Below are 17,826 nucleotides of genomic sequence, written 5' to 3'. Positions count from 1 at the left end.
CCGGGTGTGGTGGCACACACCTTTAATCTCAGCACTTGGGAGGCACAGTAAGAGGATCACCATGAGTTCGAGGCTAGCCTGAGACTACAAAATGAATTCTAGGTCAGCCTGCACTAGAGAGAGACCCTACCTCCAAAAACAAAAGACAAACAATGCACATTGCTGAAGGACATGCTAGGCTCATGGATCAGAAGCTTCACGTAAGCATGGTACCACTCCATGATTAACCTTCAGACACAATGCAATCCCTATTAAAAATCTAATCCACGCCTTTCATCCCAGAACTTGGGAAGCAGAGGTAGGAGGATTGCCATGAGTTTGCGGCCAGCATGAGATGACACAGTGAATTCCAAGTCAGCCTGGGCTACAGTGAGACCCTACCTCGAAAAAACAAAACAACAACAAAAAATCAGATCTAACTTTTCCGATTTTAATTTGCAGAATTTGATTACTGACTTTCTAAAATGCATATGGAAATAAAGTCTCTAGGATAACAATCTTCAATTCAGGGTAAGTATTTTGCTACTTTATGATGTTAAAGGGTACAAAGCCACAGAAACCAAGATAATAGGACCCTGGCCTAGATGTATATGCACTAGAATTGAAAGGACAGAAATAAACTCTTATACTTATGGTCAACTGGCTTTCAACAAAGGCTCTAAGGTAATTCAAGGGAGGAAGCAGCTCAAGATCAATGGCTCTGTAAATTCACATACAACCTTGTTCATACAGGCGCATTAACAGGTTTAGTCACAATGGCAATTAAGAACCAATAAACCTCATGTCTATCATCAAGTGAATGTGGTATAGCCATACGATGGGATTCTATTCTGCCATAAAAGGGCAAAGAAGTACTCACATACAATATAAAAGTAAATCTTGAAAGCACTATGTAAAGTGAAAGAAGCCAAACATAAGGCCACATACTGTGTGACCCTTCATTTAAAATGTCACAGAAACTGAGTAGAGTCACAGTTGTCAGGAGGCAGTGGCAGACAATGGAGAGTGACTGCGAATAGGTACAGATTTCTTTAAGGGCGCTGAAAACATTTTGGAATTTGAGAGTAGTAATAGTTTCATGTATTAAAAATGACCAAGCTGAGCATTTTCGAAGAGTAAATCTGCAGCTTGGGGAGATGGCTCAGTGAGTACAGAGCTTGACTTCAGCTCCCTAAAACCCACATAAAAGCTAAGTGTAGGGCTGAAGAGATGGCTTAGTGGTTAAGTGCTCACCTGTGAAGCCTAAGGACCCCAGTCTGAGGCTCGATTCCCCAGGACCCACGTTAGCCAGATGAACAAGGGGGCGCACGCGTCAGGAGGACCTGGCGCGCCTGTTCTCTCTCTCTCTCTCTGTTGCTCTCAAATAAATAAAATAAACAAAAAAATTTAAAAAATACTAAAAAAAAGCTAGGTGTAAAAAAAAAAAGAAAACAAGCTGGGTGTGCCGGTGTTGGTGAGGCAGAGACAAGTGCATGGCTAGGCTTGCTAGCTCGCTGGTCTAGCCAAATCACTGAGCGTGAGGTGAGTGCAAGACCCCGTTTCAAAGAGTGAGGTGGAGAGAGCAACTGAGGAAGACACCTATCCAGACCTCTGGCCTCCGTACACACATGCACCCTGCTCACATGAACTGACACGTCAATGCACACGTCCCACACCCACACACACCAAGAAAAGACCGAACTTGTGCTCTGTGAATTTCTCGTACTTTCAGAAGCGACAAACACATGTAAGGACTGGCAAGGAGGGGACGAGTGTGGAAGCTTCGCATGTGGCTGGTGGGCATAAACTGGTATGGCCATGATGGGAAACAACATGGCAGCTCCTCCAAAGGGCTAAGACTGCTGCTGCGATACTAGCAATTCCACTCACCCAGGAGGAATGAGAGTATATGACCATCTCCTAACAAATTAGCTACTTTTTGCAAGTGTTGTGGGTTATGGCATAATCAGTTTCTCTCCAATTGTAAACAACTATAAATACAAAAGTATAGGCATAGGGGCTGAGGAGGTAGATGGCTCAGAGGTTGAAGGCACTTGCTTACAAAGCATGCTGGTCTGGGTTCAATTCCCTAGGACAAAGTGGTGCATGTGTCTGGGGTTTATTTGCAGTGGCAAGAGGTCCTGGCTTTCCCATATTTTCTCTCTCCTTAATAAATAAATGAAAGTTTTTTTTAAAAAAGAAAAGTATAGAAAGCCAGGTGTGGTGACGGACACTTTTAATCCCAACACTTGAGGAGGCAGAGGTAGGAGGATTGCTTTTGAGTTTGAGGATAGTCTGGAACTACAGAGTGAGTTCCAGGTCAGCCTGGGCTAGAGTGAGACGGTACCTCAAAAACCAAAACAAAATATATTAATAACAACAACAACTGAAAATAAAATCCAGGTATACCGGTGCACATTTTTAATTCCAGCACTCAGGAGGCAGAGGTAAGAGGATAGCCATGAGTTTGAGGCCAGCCTGGGCCCAGTGAATGCCAGGTCAGCTTGGGTTACAATGAGACCCTACCTCAATAAGAAAAAAAAAAAAAAAAATAATCAAGAGCTCCCCCCACCCCCGCAAAAAAAAAAAAAAAAAAAAGCATAGACAGTCATTCCAATAGCACTGAAACTTGGGTTAAGATCATTGATTTTTTTCCCCCTGAATTTCTAAACATTCTCTTTTGAAAAGGTAATGTCTAAGTATATGTAGATATTTTTGTAAAAGTAGAATGAAGCCCTACATTTAATCTTAAACCTTGTTTTTCAAAAATGAAGCCTATGTACTGTGATCTTCCCATATTCTTAGTTCTTGATTTAAGCTAAATTGCCTTCCAATGTAAGCGTGTGTAGCAATTTGAATTCTATCAGCAGTATATAAATGCATTTGTATTATTTTTAACTCTTCACCAATCTAGCATACTATAAAATCATATCTTGTTGAATTATGCGTCTTTCATTTCTAAGTAGCTAAAAATTCTTTTAAAAATGTGCCAGATATATTGCCCTTCTTGGGGTGTGAGTGTATTTTATATTTACATCCTGTGTTCACGGATTGAAATCTCCCGTTTCTCCTTTCATAGTAGTTGATCCGGACACTATTGCATTAACCAGAAAATACACTTGGGTACCACACTTTGCTTTTAGTTACATTTAGTCTGGGTCTTTATTAGCTGTTCTGATCTTCAACTTGTATAATAAAACACACTAGGATTATCTTTTATCAACTAATATTATGGTGTTATGATACCAGATTTCTACTTCACTCCTGTTTAAGATGATGTTAACTGTTGGATTTCACACAACCTTATGCTTTGTTTGTCTGTTTGAGACAGGGTTTCTCTATGTAACCCAGGTTGAACACAAGATCCCTATGTAGCCCATATTGGCCATAGACACTTGATCCTCATATTGTGTCAGGTTCCTGAGTTCTGAGAATACAGACAGACATGGGCCCCTACACCTAGTTTCAAATAGATATAGATTTTTTAAATGTTAGGCAGCTGCCTTTTGCTGGTTTATTAATCTCTTCTTTCTCCCCCCTTCTAATATGTTTTAGTTATATATACATGCTGAGGCTAAATCCTCTTTGATCATGATACATTATTTTTCCTTTATACTGCCAATACTTCTAGTTTCAGTTTAAAAAGAGTTATCTACATTAGACAGAGGAATTTGGGGAAAGGCAAATATATTTTAGTTTTCAACTTCTTATGACCACTGGAAAACCTCTCTTTCGCAGTGCCTGAGGTCAAACCTAGGGCCTCATATGTGCAAGGCAGTTGTTCTAGCATTAAGTTTCATAACTAACCCTGAATTTTAAAGTCAACAGTTTCATATTCTGTAAGAAGAAAAAATCCCTCTGATGTCTTTGAAAAAGATTGTACAGTCTTCTGCCAGGCGTGGTGGCACACGCCTTTAATCCCGGCACTTGGGAGACAGAGGTAGGAGGATTGCCGTGAGTTTGAGGCCACCCTGAGACTCCATAGCGAATTCCAGGTCAGCCTGGGCTAGAGTGAGACCCTACCTCGAAAAACCAGAAAAAAAAAAAAAAAGATTGTATAGTCTTAAAAGAAAAATTTATTCCAATTCATTAAAATCTATTCCACCTTGTTAGGAAATAGTACTTGTGGAAGAAAGTAACAAACTCAAGCTTAAACTAAACTATGGCAGATTTGGTAGGTAACTTGTGTTTGACACTTTTAGAAAAAAATTTATTTATTTTCATTTGAGACAGAGCAAATATGCACACCAGGGCCTCTAGCCACTGCAAAGGAACTCCAGATGCATGCGCCACCTTGTACATCTGGCTTATGTGGGACCTTGAAAATCAAACTTGGGTCCTTAGGCTTGGCAGGCAAGTGCCCTAATCTCTAAGCCATCTCTCCAGCCCTGCATTTGAGATTTTAAGATTAATAACAGGCTGTACCATAGCACCAAGGTTAAATATATGTCTTTGGAATTGGCCACAATTTTTTAAAATAACTCTTAAGCAACTAGTATACTGTAAAAGAAAGTATCTTTCCACATTAGTAAAATATTACAAGGTGAACACAGATTTTAGATTATGAAGCCTGGAAAAGTGACTGTGTGTATAAGCATGGGATCATTAGCCACAACCCTTTCCCAGGACAAGAAAATGTCTTTCACGTTCCAAATCTGTAAGAGGAAACATTTAGAAAAATAGGCCTCACTTACTGGGAGAAGCTACTAATGGGGCATGGCGGTGCACACCTGTACCCTTGGTGCTACTGAGTCACCAGAGCCTAGGAGTTCAAAGGCAGCCTAGAAAACACTGTCACCCCCCTAATCTCAAAAACAGAACAAAACCCCAGAAGTTACCATATTCCAATGTTAAGTTCTTGTACCACAAAGCATTTCTTCATATACTGAAAAACCTGTTGTGTAACTTCTTAATAATTCACTTTATAACTCAGCAACTAATCACTAGGAACTTTCAACATAGTTGGCAAACCAGCAAAACCTGTTCTTATGCTTATCAAGTCTGACAGCTAAATCTATTATACAGTGTAACTGTAAGATGGGCAGAATGATTTTATAAATCACATGCTAAAGGTGTTTTACTTATATTGACATTTAATGAACACTGTATTTAAGAAAGTTAGCTTCAGATCATGGGGAAAAGGTACCTTATAACACTTACATGGTATTCTAAGAACTAAATGCATCGGAAACAAACATAAAACCTGGTTAGCTGCTGACTGATACAGGTTACTGACAAGAATTGAGGAAATTATAAAAATATAAGTTAAACAGTTATTTAAAAATATTTTTGTTTATTTGAGAAAGAGATAGAAACACATAGAGAGATTGGGCATACCAGGGCTTCTTACCACTGCACATGAACTCGACACGTGCACCTCTTGTGCGTCTGGCTTTATGTGGGTGGAGGGGAATGGAACCCCTAACGGTAAAGGCTCTGTAAGTGACTTAAGACACTGCGCCAGCCCCAAATATGACATTTTTAAACAACGTAGATATGCAAAGTCCAGGAAGAACACCAGAGTGGGGTTCAGCTGCAGTCCTAGCACCAAGGATGAGGCACGAGGACCTTGTGTTCAAGGGCACCTTGGATTACATACACAGACTTACTTTACCACACCGTCTTTTCAAATGCATTTGTGTGTACTTCTACATGCAGAGTATGTTCAAAATAAGCACAAAATATTACTAACTGACTAAAGTAGGATGTTAATTTTCTGCTACATACTTCTCTCTGTAATATTTGAACATCTTGTTATTTTGGGTGTTTTTCTTCTGTATTATGTTTAATCTCTAATATACTTTAAAACTTAAAATCTTGAAAACACCAAACTCACGATGAAACGGTAAGAAAGAACAAAATCAAGCAACTGGCCTTATATTGGGATTCTTTCAATAAAGTTCCTTGACTGAACAATGCATAAAAATAAACACCTATGTCATGATGGCTATCTACATGAATTCAATATAGTTTAATGAAAACATGTCATATACAAATTCAACAGATACTACTACTAATAAATGTGCATTAAAAGTAATTTAAACCTGAGGTCAGGTCTAAGCATGTAAACACAGTATGCACTCAAGAATGGATCTCAGTGACTAATATCCAGGAAAGGAAATCTACAACCCTCCTGTAAAATATGGCAAACAATGGCTGCTATGCAAAATTTCATACAATACGAATGGATGTTTTATTTTATATTTCATACAATACAAGTGAATGTCCTAGTGTATTTATGACTGCCAGGTAAAACCAGAATGGTGGTCCTCCCTTACATTATTCATGGCCAGTATTAAAGCCATTCAAAATGTTACAGCAGTGACACTGGCAATGAAGAAAGGAAGGGCTAGAAACACAGAACATATCTGACCAGTGGGAAATGAAATGTCTGCACATACAAAAATCTCGACAATCTCATTAAACTAAAAACATAAAATATATGAAATTAACAATGGGAGTGCTTTCTACCAATTTGAAAAACTTCTACCAATTGAAAAACTTTTATCTCCTTGATTTCTAATTCTTCCCAATGGCGGGACTCATTTTTCACTGGCCACTATTTTCAAGGTATTTGCAGATGAGAAAACTGAGAGCTGTGTGTTTATTCAATTAATATTCGCTAACCTACAGTGAGGAGTAAAGAGGTAAAATTCAGCAAGACCTGGCCTTTGCTTTCAATAAGCTCCTAAGCCCTGAGAGTTAAGTCACGTACACTGACAACGGCAATGGGGATCACGTCACTTCATGAAATTTGTGAGTACACTCAGAGTAAAACATATACCTTCCAGTCTTTCCTCATGGCACCAGAGTCCATAATAAGCTAAATTTCAAGGCCAAAATATTTAAACTTAGAAAGAAATTGTGTGTGTGTTATGTATATATGCATATGAAAGCCAGAAGTTGACACTGGGGCATCAGTTATCGTCCTCAGTTGTTCTCCACCTTGTTTTCAACAGGGTCTCTCTGTGAGCCTGGAACCCGTCAATTCAGCTTACTAGCTAACCTACCAGGCCCCAGAAATCCGTGCCTCTGCCTCTTCAGTGATGGAATTGCAGGTCCAAGTGCCACACCTAACTTTTAACATGGGTGCTGGGATCTAAATGCAGGTCCCCTAGCTTGTGAGGCAAGCAGGCACTTGGACCAAGCCATCTTCCCAGCACTAGAAAGAAATTCCAAGCCCAAACTACTGAAAAGCCATGTACTTAAGTAAAATTTTGATAATGCCAAAAGATTTTTCCCATACAGAAGGTTGTTAGGTAAAGAGGACAGTTATTATCTATAACAAATAAACATGTAACAATAGTAATTATTTATTAGTATTCCTCTGTCCACTTACTTCATGGCAAATGTCTTCCAAATAACCGTATTTAATTTCATAACTACACAGTGAAGCTATGATCAGCACTTTATAAAGTTTTACAAGTTAACGAAATGGGTTCACAGAATGGAAAAGGCTGGTTTTCAAAAGGTAGTACTCAAAATAACAAAATTGATAAGCTACCACAATGTGAAAACGTAGCTTGAACGTAGCTCCAGCTTGAAGTCCGGCAGCACATGGTGCGGGGCTGAGAGGTGGCGAGATGTAACAGACAACCTGATGACACTCCCTTGAGCCATTTCACCACCCACAACAGGACCAGCTGCTTTCAAAGACACATGAATACCATGTCTGACTTCTGACAGGTTTTACTAGATGAGAAACTATGGAAAGCTACACTCAGGACTGTAACTGTGTTTTACTCCTGACTTAGCCATGCTCCATTACTGGACCAGAAACTTACATATAACCATGGAGCTAAGCACCATGATTGAAAAAACAACAATCTATGCCAACAGGACCTTGTTCAGATTATTTGATTCACAGCAGCTGATAAGTACACTTGGCTCTCGGTGGAGGTTTAGTTGATCCTAGCCTGGCACAGGTCTCTAAGTTTAATTCCGTGTTACATGGCCACCCTGATGAAATGAAGCAATGCTCTTGGCAAATTATTCACCCCTCCCTTAATGTGATGCTATTCTTTTTTAGTTTATCCTTTGAACAAACAATTATGTATTACCTGGCTTGCTTTGCTCTGCGTTAAGATACTCTGCCTGATCATATACTGAAATGACATTTTTTCAATGCCTTGTAGGATGTGTGGTGGTGATAGATGTGTGTGTATCGTGCATCCACACCCACATGCTGATGGGCTCGCAGGTACAGAGTTCAGAGGAGACTGTCAGGTATCCTTCCTCAATTGCTCATCACCTATTTCCTTGAGACAGTCTCTGTCTCTGAGTGCTGAGTTGGGGTTTTCATGAGCCCCAGCGATTCTCTGGTTTCTGCTCCTCAGGTCTGGGTCACACTCAGACCTGTGTGGCCATGCTTAGCTGTTCACAGCCTCTAGTGAAATACCTTTAGATAAAGCACAGTGCACTAACTGTATGGCAGCAGGTTTATTAATATACTATAAAAAATCACAATTTGGTTTGATTTTTAATGATTTACTTGAAATTCATATATCCTTAGTGCCAACTGCTTAATATTCACTTAGCTGATCTCCACAGCAACCTTGTGAGGTATATAACCTCACTTTACAGGAATCAAATTCCTCATGTGACTTTCAAGCACAGATGTTTCTCAACTCTTTTTGCTTTCAGTTAAACAACATGCAAAAGCAGAATGAAGTATGAGCTAGTTTTGTCATACACTGGCTACCTCATTTTCTCTGGGAAGCTTTGGGGGTTCTCTTGACTCCTCCTTCCACTGCCACAGCCATGTTAGGGACTGTAGGCACATGCATTACCTCCTTCTGGCTTTCAACCATTCAATCTGATGTAGCCTTTTTCACTGTTTCACATTTTTCCTCATGAAGGAATTTGTGTGTTTTGTCTTTCACATGCATTACATGTGAATCTCACTTAAACCTTAAGAGTAGAAGTGGACAGAAATAATTAAGTCCATGACACAAAAGGGAATGTAAAAGATAGTTTATACAAAGAGACAGAGCTAGTAAGTGGGAGAAACAAAACTGATGACTGAACATTAGTGTAATTCCACTGGTCCTCAAATAGGCTAAGTTCAAAACTGCAGTTGATATCAATTGGCAGACTGTTTTATTCTTACACATCATTCACAGGAACACGGACCATGCTCTTCTTTCCCTACTTTGTTCATACTGACGAGATGCCTATCGTGAGTAAATCTTATCCAACTGTAATAGCTCTAACACATTCTTCTTGATCCCACTACAGTCCAGTGTTAACTCCTGCTGATTCTTAGTATCTACATTCAACTCTACTGGGTTCCCTTCACAGAACTCTTTGAGGAATCTACTCTTCAGTTCTGGTGTTGATTCCTTAGTTGGGAGAAACTACATGGCTATGATGTTGTATATGTGGAGTCATCTGTGCTTCTTGCTGGAGATAGAGGCTAGAATCCACTTGAAAAGTTGAAACAAACACTCATGAGAAAACAGTCAAGGTAGACAGGTATGATAGTTTGAATGTGTTCCCCCAACACACTCAGGTGTTTTATTAAATTTGTAACTTGGGTCTTGGGCCATCTGGCTGGGGGAGATGTCACTGGGGGGCAGATACTGAAGTCAAGCCCAAAGGTGTGTGTGGGGCAGATCTGATTCCAGTCCAAAGGTGTGGAGAGGAGTCTGAACTCTGGTTTCATGCTTGCTGCTTTTTGGTGTTTGGTTTTGTTTGATTTATAAGCTGAAATAAATTCCTTCCTCCATAAACTGCACCTGGTTTGGATGTTCTTTCCAGCAACATGCAGCTGCCTACAACAGGTGAGTAGGCCTCTTCCACTCTACTCAAGTATGACCAGAGAACAGACACTACTTATTCAAATGTCAAGTATCAGAAAAAAAAGAAAACAAAAAACAACCAAAAATAAACAAGTATGTTTTTAGCATAAACAAAAAACCCATTTATCACCAAATTTCAAAGTAAAAAAAAACCTACTTGTGAAAACTAGACTTTACATAGATCTTTATTTTTTATTTGATGAAACTAATACAAATTAAGTTTTAACCTAAATATGCCAAACTGATCAAGGCTTTTAACAAATACACCCCCCCAACTGCCTTGTTTGAAAAACAAAGTGTAATTTTAACCATTAACAGTAAAGGCCTGAAATGTCATATTGCATTTTTTTTTCAACTATCTAAGTGGAACCACATTATGTGGTGAGCCAGATAATGGTGAGCAGTGAGCTTCATGTTTCCAAATAATGTCTGACAGAAGGAAGAGCACTATCTTTCAATTACCCTCACTTCCCTTTCTTCTCCTTAAATAGAACCAAATAATGTTATTTATCACAAATTTCACTCACCCTTGAAGACCAAACTTTTTTGACTTTTTCTACAAAAGACATTTCATTTCCACCATCAATGATGTTCTGCCTATAAAAATGTGAACACTGGGCTGGGGAGATGGCTCAGTGGCTGAGACTGTAGTTTGTATCCCCAGAACGGAAAAGCCATAAAGCCAACAGGAAGTAGTTCATGCGTCTGCAATCCAACACAGCTATATGGTAGTGGGAGGAAGAGTCAAGAGAACCCTCAAAGCTTGCCTGTCAGCTAGACTGGCCTTAGCAGGAGAAAGCGCAGGCGCGCGCGAACACACACACACACACACACACACACACACACACACACACTCACAAATGAAAACATTGAGCTGGGATATGCTCAGTGGTAGGATATTCACATAAACAAATTAAGTATAAACATTATCTTCCTCACAGCAGACTATCCTTTTTTTGTTTGTTTTGGTTTGAGGCAGGGTCTCACTGTAGCTCAGGCTGACCTGCGACTCTGTAATCCCAGGCTGCTCTCAAACTCACAGAGATCCTCCTACGGCAGCCACTCCAGTGGAGCGCTAGTGGGCGCCACCATGCCCGGCTTCCACAACCGGGGCATGTTTTCTTTTGGTGTTTCCCCTGTGGGGAATGGAAGTTTGGGTCCTAGTACTGCAGGAAAAAGAACCCAAAGCCTGTAAGCTCAAGTATATGAATGAAATTTCTAGATCTCTATACACCTAAACTGACTAATATGAGGCTACATTTCCAGTGGAATTAACATTAATTTTGAAACAACTGGAAAGTGATTAGCAAGAATGAGTTACACAATAAATATATTTATGAATGTGACTGGCCCAGACAATGGAAAATATCACTGAGCTAAAAGCAGTGAATCTAATAAACTTTAGGGATATTTGGTTGGCAGTTTCTCTCTCAGAAGGCAAACAAAGTATTAAACTCAATCTCGAGCTAACAGGCAAGAACTCAGTAAAGTGGGAGAGAGAGGAATGTGGGGAGAAAGCAACCGTGACATCTTTGTACTGGTGATAGATACTAAGGAACGGATATGCAACATAGTGAGATATATTACACAAGGAGATCTGAGAAAAGGTATGATCTCAGGAAAGAAAAGGAAGATGATTACAGAAAGTTTCACAAGCTGGGCCTGGCAGCACAGACCTGTAATTTCATTACTCAGCAGGCAGAGGCAGGAGGATAGCAACCTCAAGGGCAGCATAGCCAACTAATCAAGGCCATATCTCAAAAATGAAAAGTCAAGAAAGAGCTTGGGATGTGACTCAGAGGCAGCATACTTGCCTAGCATATGGAAAAATCCTATGTTCAATCCCCAGCAGTAACGAAAAGCAGAACAAAACCCCCTCCATGCTCGCAAATGAGATTATTTTCAAGCACTGCTGATATCAAATCAAACGAAAAAGAGCTGAAGGCAATGATATAACTTTGAAAGTGGTACAATAAGACTCAAAGTACTAGTTAAGTCTGGGGAGCATATAATGCATTTACAAAGGTGACATTTGGGCTGGGTCCTGATGAGGTGGTTAGAGTTTGTAAAAAGACAATCATTAGCTAATTTAGGTAACTTAAAAAAAAAAAAACTACAAGGGCTGGAGAGATGGCTTAGCGGTTAAGCACTTGCCTGTGAAGCCTAAGGACCCCGGTTCGAGGCTCCATTCCCCAGGTCCCACGTTAGCCAGATGCACAAGGGGGCACACGCATCTGGAATTTGTCTGCAGTGGCTGTAGGCCCTGGCGTGCCCATTCTCTCTCTCTGCCTCTTTCTCTGTCTGTCGCTTTCAAGTAAGTAAATAAAAATAAACCAAAAAAAATTAAAAAAAAACTACAAAAATGGATTGCTATACTTTTGTCTTATTTTTATTATTATTATTATTTTGGTTTTTCAAGGTAGGTCTCACCCTAACCTAGGATGACCTAGAATTCACTCTGTATCTCAGGGTGGCCTCAAACTCACAGAGACCCTCCTACCTCTGCCTCCTGAGTGCTGGGATGAAAGGCGTGCACCACCACGCTAGGCTTTGTCTTATTTTATAGACTTAAAAGTCAGCAATAAGGAAATCTCTTCCTAAAAAGGGAAATTATTCTAAGGATTGACCAAGGAAGTTACCTACTGAGAAAATTCCATATCCAAGAAGGAAATGTGCTCAAGACTTACCCTAATAGAAAATGCATTCTTGGCAGTTCCGCTCCATCTAACTTAGCAATTTAAGTATTTGGCATAGAAATTTCAAATAAGCAAATTAGGCTAGTTTTAAAACTGAATATTAACATTCGTTATTAAGTTCCAGTCAGCTTCATCCAACACACACTAAAACCTCTGATGCCTCTCTAAATGCGGACACCTGGAATTCAACAATAAGCTTAAACCAGAAGAAAAGCTTACAAGTAAATGGTGAAACGGTCAGTGATAACTCTGCCGCTAAAAATGATTGTAGCAAGGTTAAAAAAAGGTACCTCTCTGTGTTATGCAGAGAAAAGTATCCACAGTAGCAAGCTGTAAGGATAGATTGTAGGAAAAGACCTTGCCCTGCTCCTTAGCTTTCCTGTCGTTTTAAAAAGTACTAAAATTTGGGTAGTGAAATTGAACTATGTTGACATTATTGAAACAGAACAAATTTTATGCAGTGGACTCTCCAATTTCCCTCTTTTGATTAGTATGTATTACCTGTACAAAATAATGGAAAAATCCAACTTTTGAGTGACAAAGTGTCCCAAAGACAACAGGTCTTAACTGCAAGGAACTTAGGAGAAAGCTGGAAGGTTTCCTAGTCTTTTGTCTCTCATGAGTGAGCCATGGCATTAGAGAGAACCATTATTTCCTGGTACTGTGATTGAGGAGAGTAGAGACAAAAAGAAAATGGCTTTGAGCAATAAGCATATGCAATAAGGAAGGCTTCCAGAGCGCAGTAAGCTGTGAGCTATTGATGTTATAGGCATCGTGCAATAAGGAAGGCTTCCAGAGCGCAGTAAGCTGTGAGCTATTGATGTTATAGGCATCGTCACCCACAGGGATACCGGGAGTCAGGGTGACACAGGATAGGGATGGAGACAGTAGTATTACGCACATCCTCTTGCTTCCAGCCCCTAAGACACCTCTGATCTTTTCCAGGTACCCACCCACGGGGGCGCCAGGAGTGAGGATGACACCAGCCAGAGATGGTCACAGACAGAATGAGCACTCACAGCGCATCCCCGAGTCTCGGTCGTTCAGGACACCTCGGAGCCAGCCTAACATCCTCCCATTCCCTACGAGGTCCGCAGACTGCGAGCCGGTCACTCGTCCCCGCCACGCCAGAGCCCCTGCCGCCGCCGTGGGGCCTGCCAGCCCGCCCGCCCGCCCGCGTGCGTCTACTCACGGAGCTGTCCTCCGCCCGACGCCGTGCTGGGTTCGCGGCCCGCGCTGCCCGCCAGGCCTGCGCTCCCCGGGCCCGGTGGCGCCCCGATGCCCGGCGGGGTCCCGCTCTGCCTCTCGAAGTTGCCGGGGTTGGAGAAGTAGTCGCGCAGCCGCGGCAGCTCGCGCCCGCTCTCCAGCAGCTCCGTGTGCAGCTCCAGCGCCGTGAGCAGGTACTGATCGCGCAGCAGCTGCGCGGCGATGGCATCGATGGACAGGCGCGCCGGGGTCTCGGCGGGAGCCCCCAGGGCCACCGTAGTCGCCGACGGCTCTCCGGGCAGTGCTGGCCGGGCACCGCTCCCCAAAGCCAGGGCCTGATCCTGGGGCGACAGCGAGCCCGCCGAGCCGGGATCTAAGGCAGCCCCGGTTCCCAGGCGAAGTCCGGCCCGCTGCTCCTCGGTGGCCGCCACCTCGTCGTCGTCCTCATCCGAATCGCTCAGGAAAGGATTCACGCCGCCGCTGCCACTGCCTCCCGGCGCCATCGCCGCCATCTTACCCTGACAGGAGCGCGGGCGCCTCCCTGACGGGCTCCCACAGCACACCGCTCGACGCCCCTCGAAGCCTCAGCCGGCACCCCCACACTCGCCTGGTCCTGACCGCGTCCGGTCCTGCTTCCCCACGCCCACACCAGGCTCCCGAGCAAGAATCCCGGATGCAGCGGCACCTGCTAATCTCAGTCTCCGCCGCCGCTGCTTCGGCTGCTCCTGCTACTGCTGCTGCTGCTGCTGCTGCAACCAGCAGCCGGCTCTGCAGGCGTCTTCCTGGTCTCTAATCTCGCGAGAACTGGGGCGTGGACTGCCCCCCACGCTCGCTTTCCCCTCCCGCTCCTATGCCTCAGCCCCGCCCATCTCAGTGACCGGGCTGAAAGATGGACAGAGGCGCTGTCGACTCAGAAGCAAGATCCCGCCCACGGCTCTTCGCTTATTGGCTGGAGTTACGAGGAGGGGTGGGGCTTGGCGCGGGATTCTCGCGAGAACCATCAAGCCCTGGGGGCGTTGTGAGGCCGAGACGCGCGTGTGGAGGTACCTTAGGGATGCCCAGTCGGCGGAGGTCGGTCGGGTCCTTGATCTTCGCTGCCCTCGGTGCTGTGGCGGCCTTCGATCCTGACATCCGGCCAGGTAAAGCGATCAGTGGTCATGGCGGAGGCGTGGCGGGCCGGGGCATGCCCAGCCCTCCGAAATCAACTTCACTTCTGGCCACTGTTGGCTGCCTGGGACTTTTCTACCTACCGTCCCCCACACTCCGGCTCAGAGATGCCAGGGTTCGTCTTCCCTTCCTTCCCAGCCATGTTGCTTTCTCACACGGCAGGCTTTGCTCAAGTTGCAAGGGGAGACGATGTCTTCCCGCCCGGATGTGAGACCTGGAAGGGTGCAAGGTGCAAAGGCGGGAGCGAGCGAGCGAGCACGGAAGATGGACCGCTTGGGGTCTGCAGCTGCCCGCCTCCGTGAACAAGCCCTGTCCCGGGACGGCAGGCCCAGCGATCAGTGCAGCACTTTAGAGCGCCTTAGCAGTTTGCACCCCGGGAGCTGTGGGACGTCCTGAGCGCCGTCTCACCTGTAGAGCGTAGACGTAAGCCCGCCGAGGCTCGAGTTCGCGGTGACCAGGGCACTCCAGGGCCAAAGCCCTTCCCTTCCCGCAGTGCTCTGCCTGCAGTCAAGGGGATGCTGTGAATGTGAACGTCTTTACAAGTTGGATGCTGTAAGAGGTTTCTTTCCCATAGGTAGCCTTAGCGCTTAAGTATTCTCCTAAATTTGTTTGATCAGCGCTTATCTTTTGTGTCATTCCTTGATTACAGTCTGAGGCAACAAAGGAATAGCAACAGTATCAGATGTTATCATCTCAGAATATCAGATATGATATTCCAGATTGCGTCTCTTTTGTTACATGCAAGTTTCCACTCCTGAGGTTTCAGATTTCCTTTCCCTACTCTACAGCCTCTAATAGGCGCCAAAATAAATAGAAAGCAGTACATAGGATTATCCGGTACGTTGCATGTTACATCGAAGCCGTAAATATCTCCTCTGGCATTGTGGAAAAAAAAAATAAAAACAGCATTGTTACCAAACCAGGACAGGTGTATGTAAGGTATGCCAACAGTTAAGTGTGGGCTTTAGTTTCTGTCTAATAAGGCTCACTAAACAAAAATTTTCTTTCTAATGAGGGTTTGAGCTTTACTTTGGATTTTAGTAGAACCTTAAAAAAAATCTCAATGCTAAGAATGTATTTTTAAAAATATGACATAAGTCCCTTATGTTTTGGGCTAAATATTCTGTACCATTTATTGATGAGCATGGAAAAAAAAAACTCTACTATTAAAAAAATAGCATGAAACTAGTATCCTGTTAAATGTTTCTTAGCAGAAGGGATTACCGGTCCTTATTTTGCTTGTTTGCCAGAGAGATTATAAAATTGAACCAACTTCCAGAATAGAGAAGTGAAAGATTAATGAATGGCATGGGAAAGGCATGAATAGAAATTGTTTATTTCCATCTGTGTGGTGGGGAATTTCAGTTAAGAGAAGATTAAGTTTAATTTTGTATCTTGAGTTCTAAACACAAGTTGAAAAATATATTTAAAATGTTCCCTTAGAGAGTTGTAAGAAGTTGAATGGTGATGTCCTTCCATGGCCCACTTCTCGTTCACATCTGTCGTTTACTACTTGTGATTTCTCTGTTATAACCTATATATTTAAATTTTTTAATAGTTATGCATTTACTCTGAGATTTGCAAGCAATTCAATTATGGCGAGCAAAGCTTTCCTTTTTAAGAAATTAAAGTAAATGTTGATTTAAAGAGAACTATTATGTAGTGATACTTATTAATATGTAGGTGTTTGACTGTAATAAAATACGCTGATATTTAGACACTGAAATGTTATTCATAGTAAACTACTCAAGCATAAAACGTGGAATTCTTATGGTTATTTTTGAAGTATCCTGAAGCCTGACAGCTGGTCCAGGAGACCCAAAAGGAGATGCAGAGCGGCCTCTAGTGGCTGCAGCGTTTAGTGCCTTTAAAATGTAAACCTAGATAAAAGACACCAGGAGGATGGATGGGAGGGATATCCCTTCCTGCTGTCACAGAACCACTGAGAAGTGGCAGAAACAGACATGAAATCATCATGAACATAGTGCTGAACTTACAAACTAACGATTTTTGACTTCTTACTTAGCCTGCATAGTCCCCGAGGAAGTAAATCTTGAAAAGAGACAAAAGGAGAGAGCGGGGTAGAAGAACGGAGCAGTCAAGAGATGTAAAGTGCATAGATGATTGTTGGAGTAAATGTGGTGTGACAGGTGACTCCTGACTGGTTTACATCCTTCAGTACTAGGAGGTGACATCTGAGCTTGTGAGACGAGGATGTGACTAAACATGCTGGGATAGAAAAAATAGCGTGAGAAGAAAAGATAACTTGGGACCAGATTTTGAGTAACTGTAACATTCAGTAGCCAGAGTAAGGCTGTTGTGCACTGGCCAGCAAAAATGCTGGAAAGTGAACACGGTAGTGCTGTCAGAGCTAGGAGAGGAAAGTCTGCGTAAAAAACCAAGTCGTGGCCTGCGGGGAGGCTCTCTGGTCAAAGGCGCTTGCTTTTTACACAATCTGATGGCCTGGGTTCAGTTCCCTAGTATCCATGGAAAGCCAGATGCTCGCCGTGGAGCTCGCGTCTGGAGTGCGTTTGCAGCAGCAGGTGGTCCTGCCGCACCCTTTTCTCTTGCTCTCTCTCTGCTGACCCTCTGCCTCTCTCAAAATAAATGAAAATACATATATTAGCGTAAGTTATTTGAGGCCAGGTCAGAAATAAAGTCACCTTCAGGCTCACAAAATGATAGTGCATTGGAGAAAAAAGGTCAGTTGGATACCTTTACCTGTTTCTTTCATTAGTCTTCATATTCACTGGATGAACCCTTGCCAGAGACAAGGTTTAGCTCATGTTCAATGCCACATAGTATTTCATTGTAAACAAATGATTTCTCCCCTTCCTATTGTTTCCATTTCTTTTTTTTTTTTTTTTAATTTATTTTGAGAGAGAGAGAATGGGCTCTCCAGGGCCTTCCGCCGCTGTGAACGAACTCCAAACGCTTGTGCCCCCTTGTGCACATTTTTGACATTGCACGTTTGTGTC

The 17,826-nt window shown here is 42.8% G+C and overlaps 2 protein-coding genes across 5 annotated transcripts in view; one reads left to right on the top strand and one right to left on the bottom strand.

The window, feature by feature from the left end:
* The window catches only part of Relch (RAB11 binding and LisH domain, coiled-coil and HEAT repeat containing), an 82,740-nt gene extending 68,281 nt beyond the window's left edge, over positions 1-14,459 (bottom strand). For all 4 annotated transcript variants that reach the window (XM_004654787.2, XM_004654788.2, XM_045135017.1 and 1 more), the window contains exon 1: positions 13,668-14,459. In XM_004654787.2, coding sequence (XP_004654844.1) covers positions 13,668-14,193 — 526 coding nt within the window. In that variant the 5' untranslated portion in view covers positions 14,194-14,459. The remainder of the gene's footprint in view (positions 1-13,667) is intronic.
* A 204-nt stretch (positions 14,460-14,663) lies between these two features.
* Pign (phosphatidylinositol glycan anchor biosynthesis class N) overlaps positions 14,664-17,826 on the top strand; it is a 102,277-nt gene continuing 99,114 nt past the window's right edge. The window contains exon 1 of the mRNA XM_004654631.2: positions 14,664-14,820. The gene's annotated coding sequence lies outside the window, so the exon portion shown is untranslated. The remainder of the gene's footprint in view (positions 14,821-17,826) is intronic.

This window comes from Jaculus jaculus, chromosome 15 (genome assembly GCF_020740685.1).
Source record: "Jaculus jaculus isolate mJacJac1 chromosome 15, mJacJac1.mat.Y.cur, whole genome shotgun sequence".
Classification (NCBI taxonomy): Eukaryota; Metazoa; Chordata; class Mammalia; order Rodentia; family Dipodidae; genus Jaculus; species Jaculus jaculus.
This window is presented reverse-complemented; position numbering and strand designations above follow the sequence as displayed.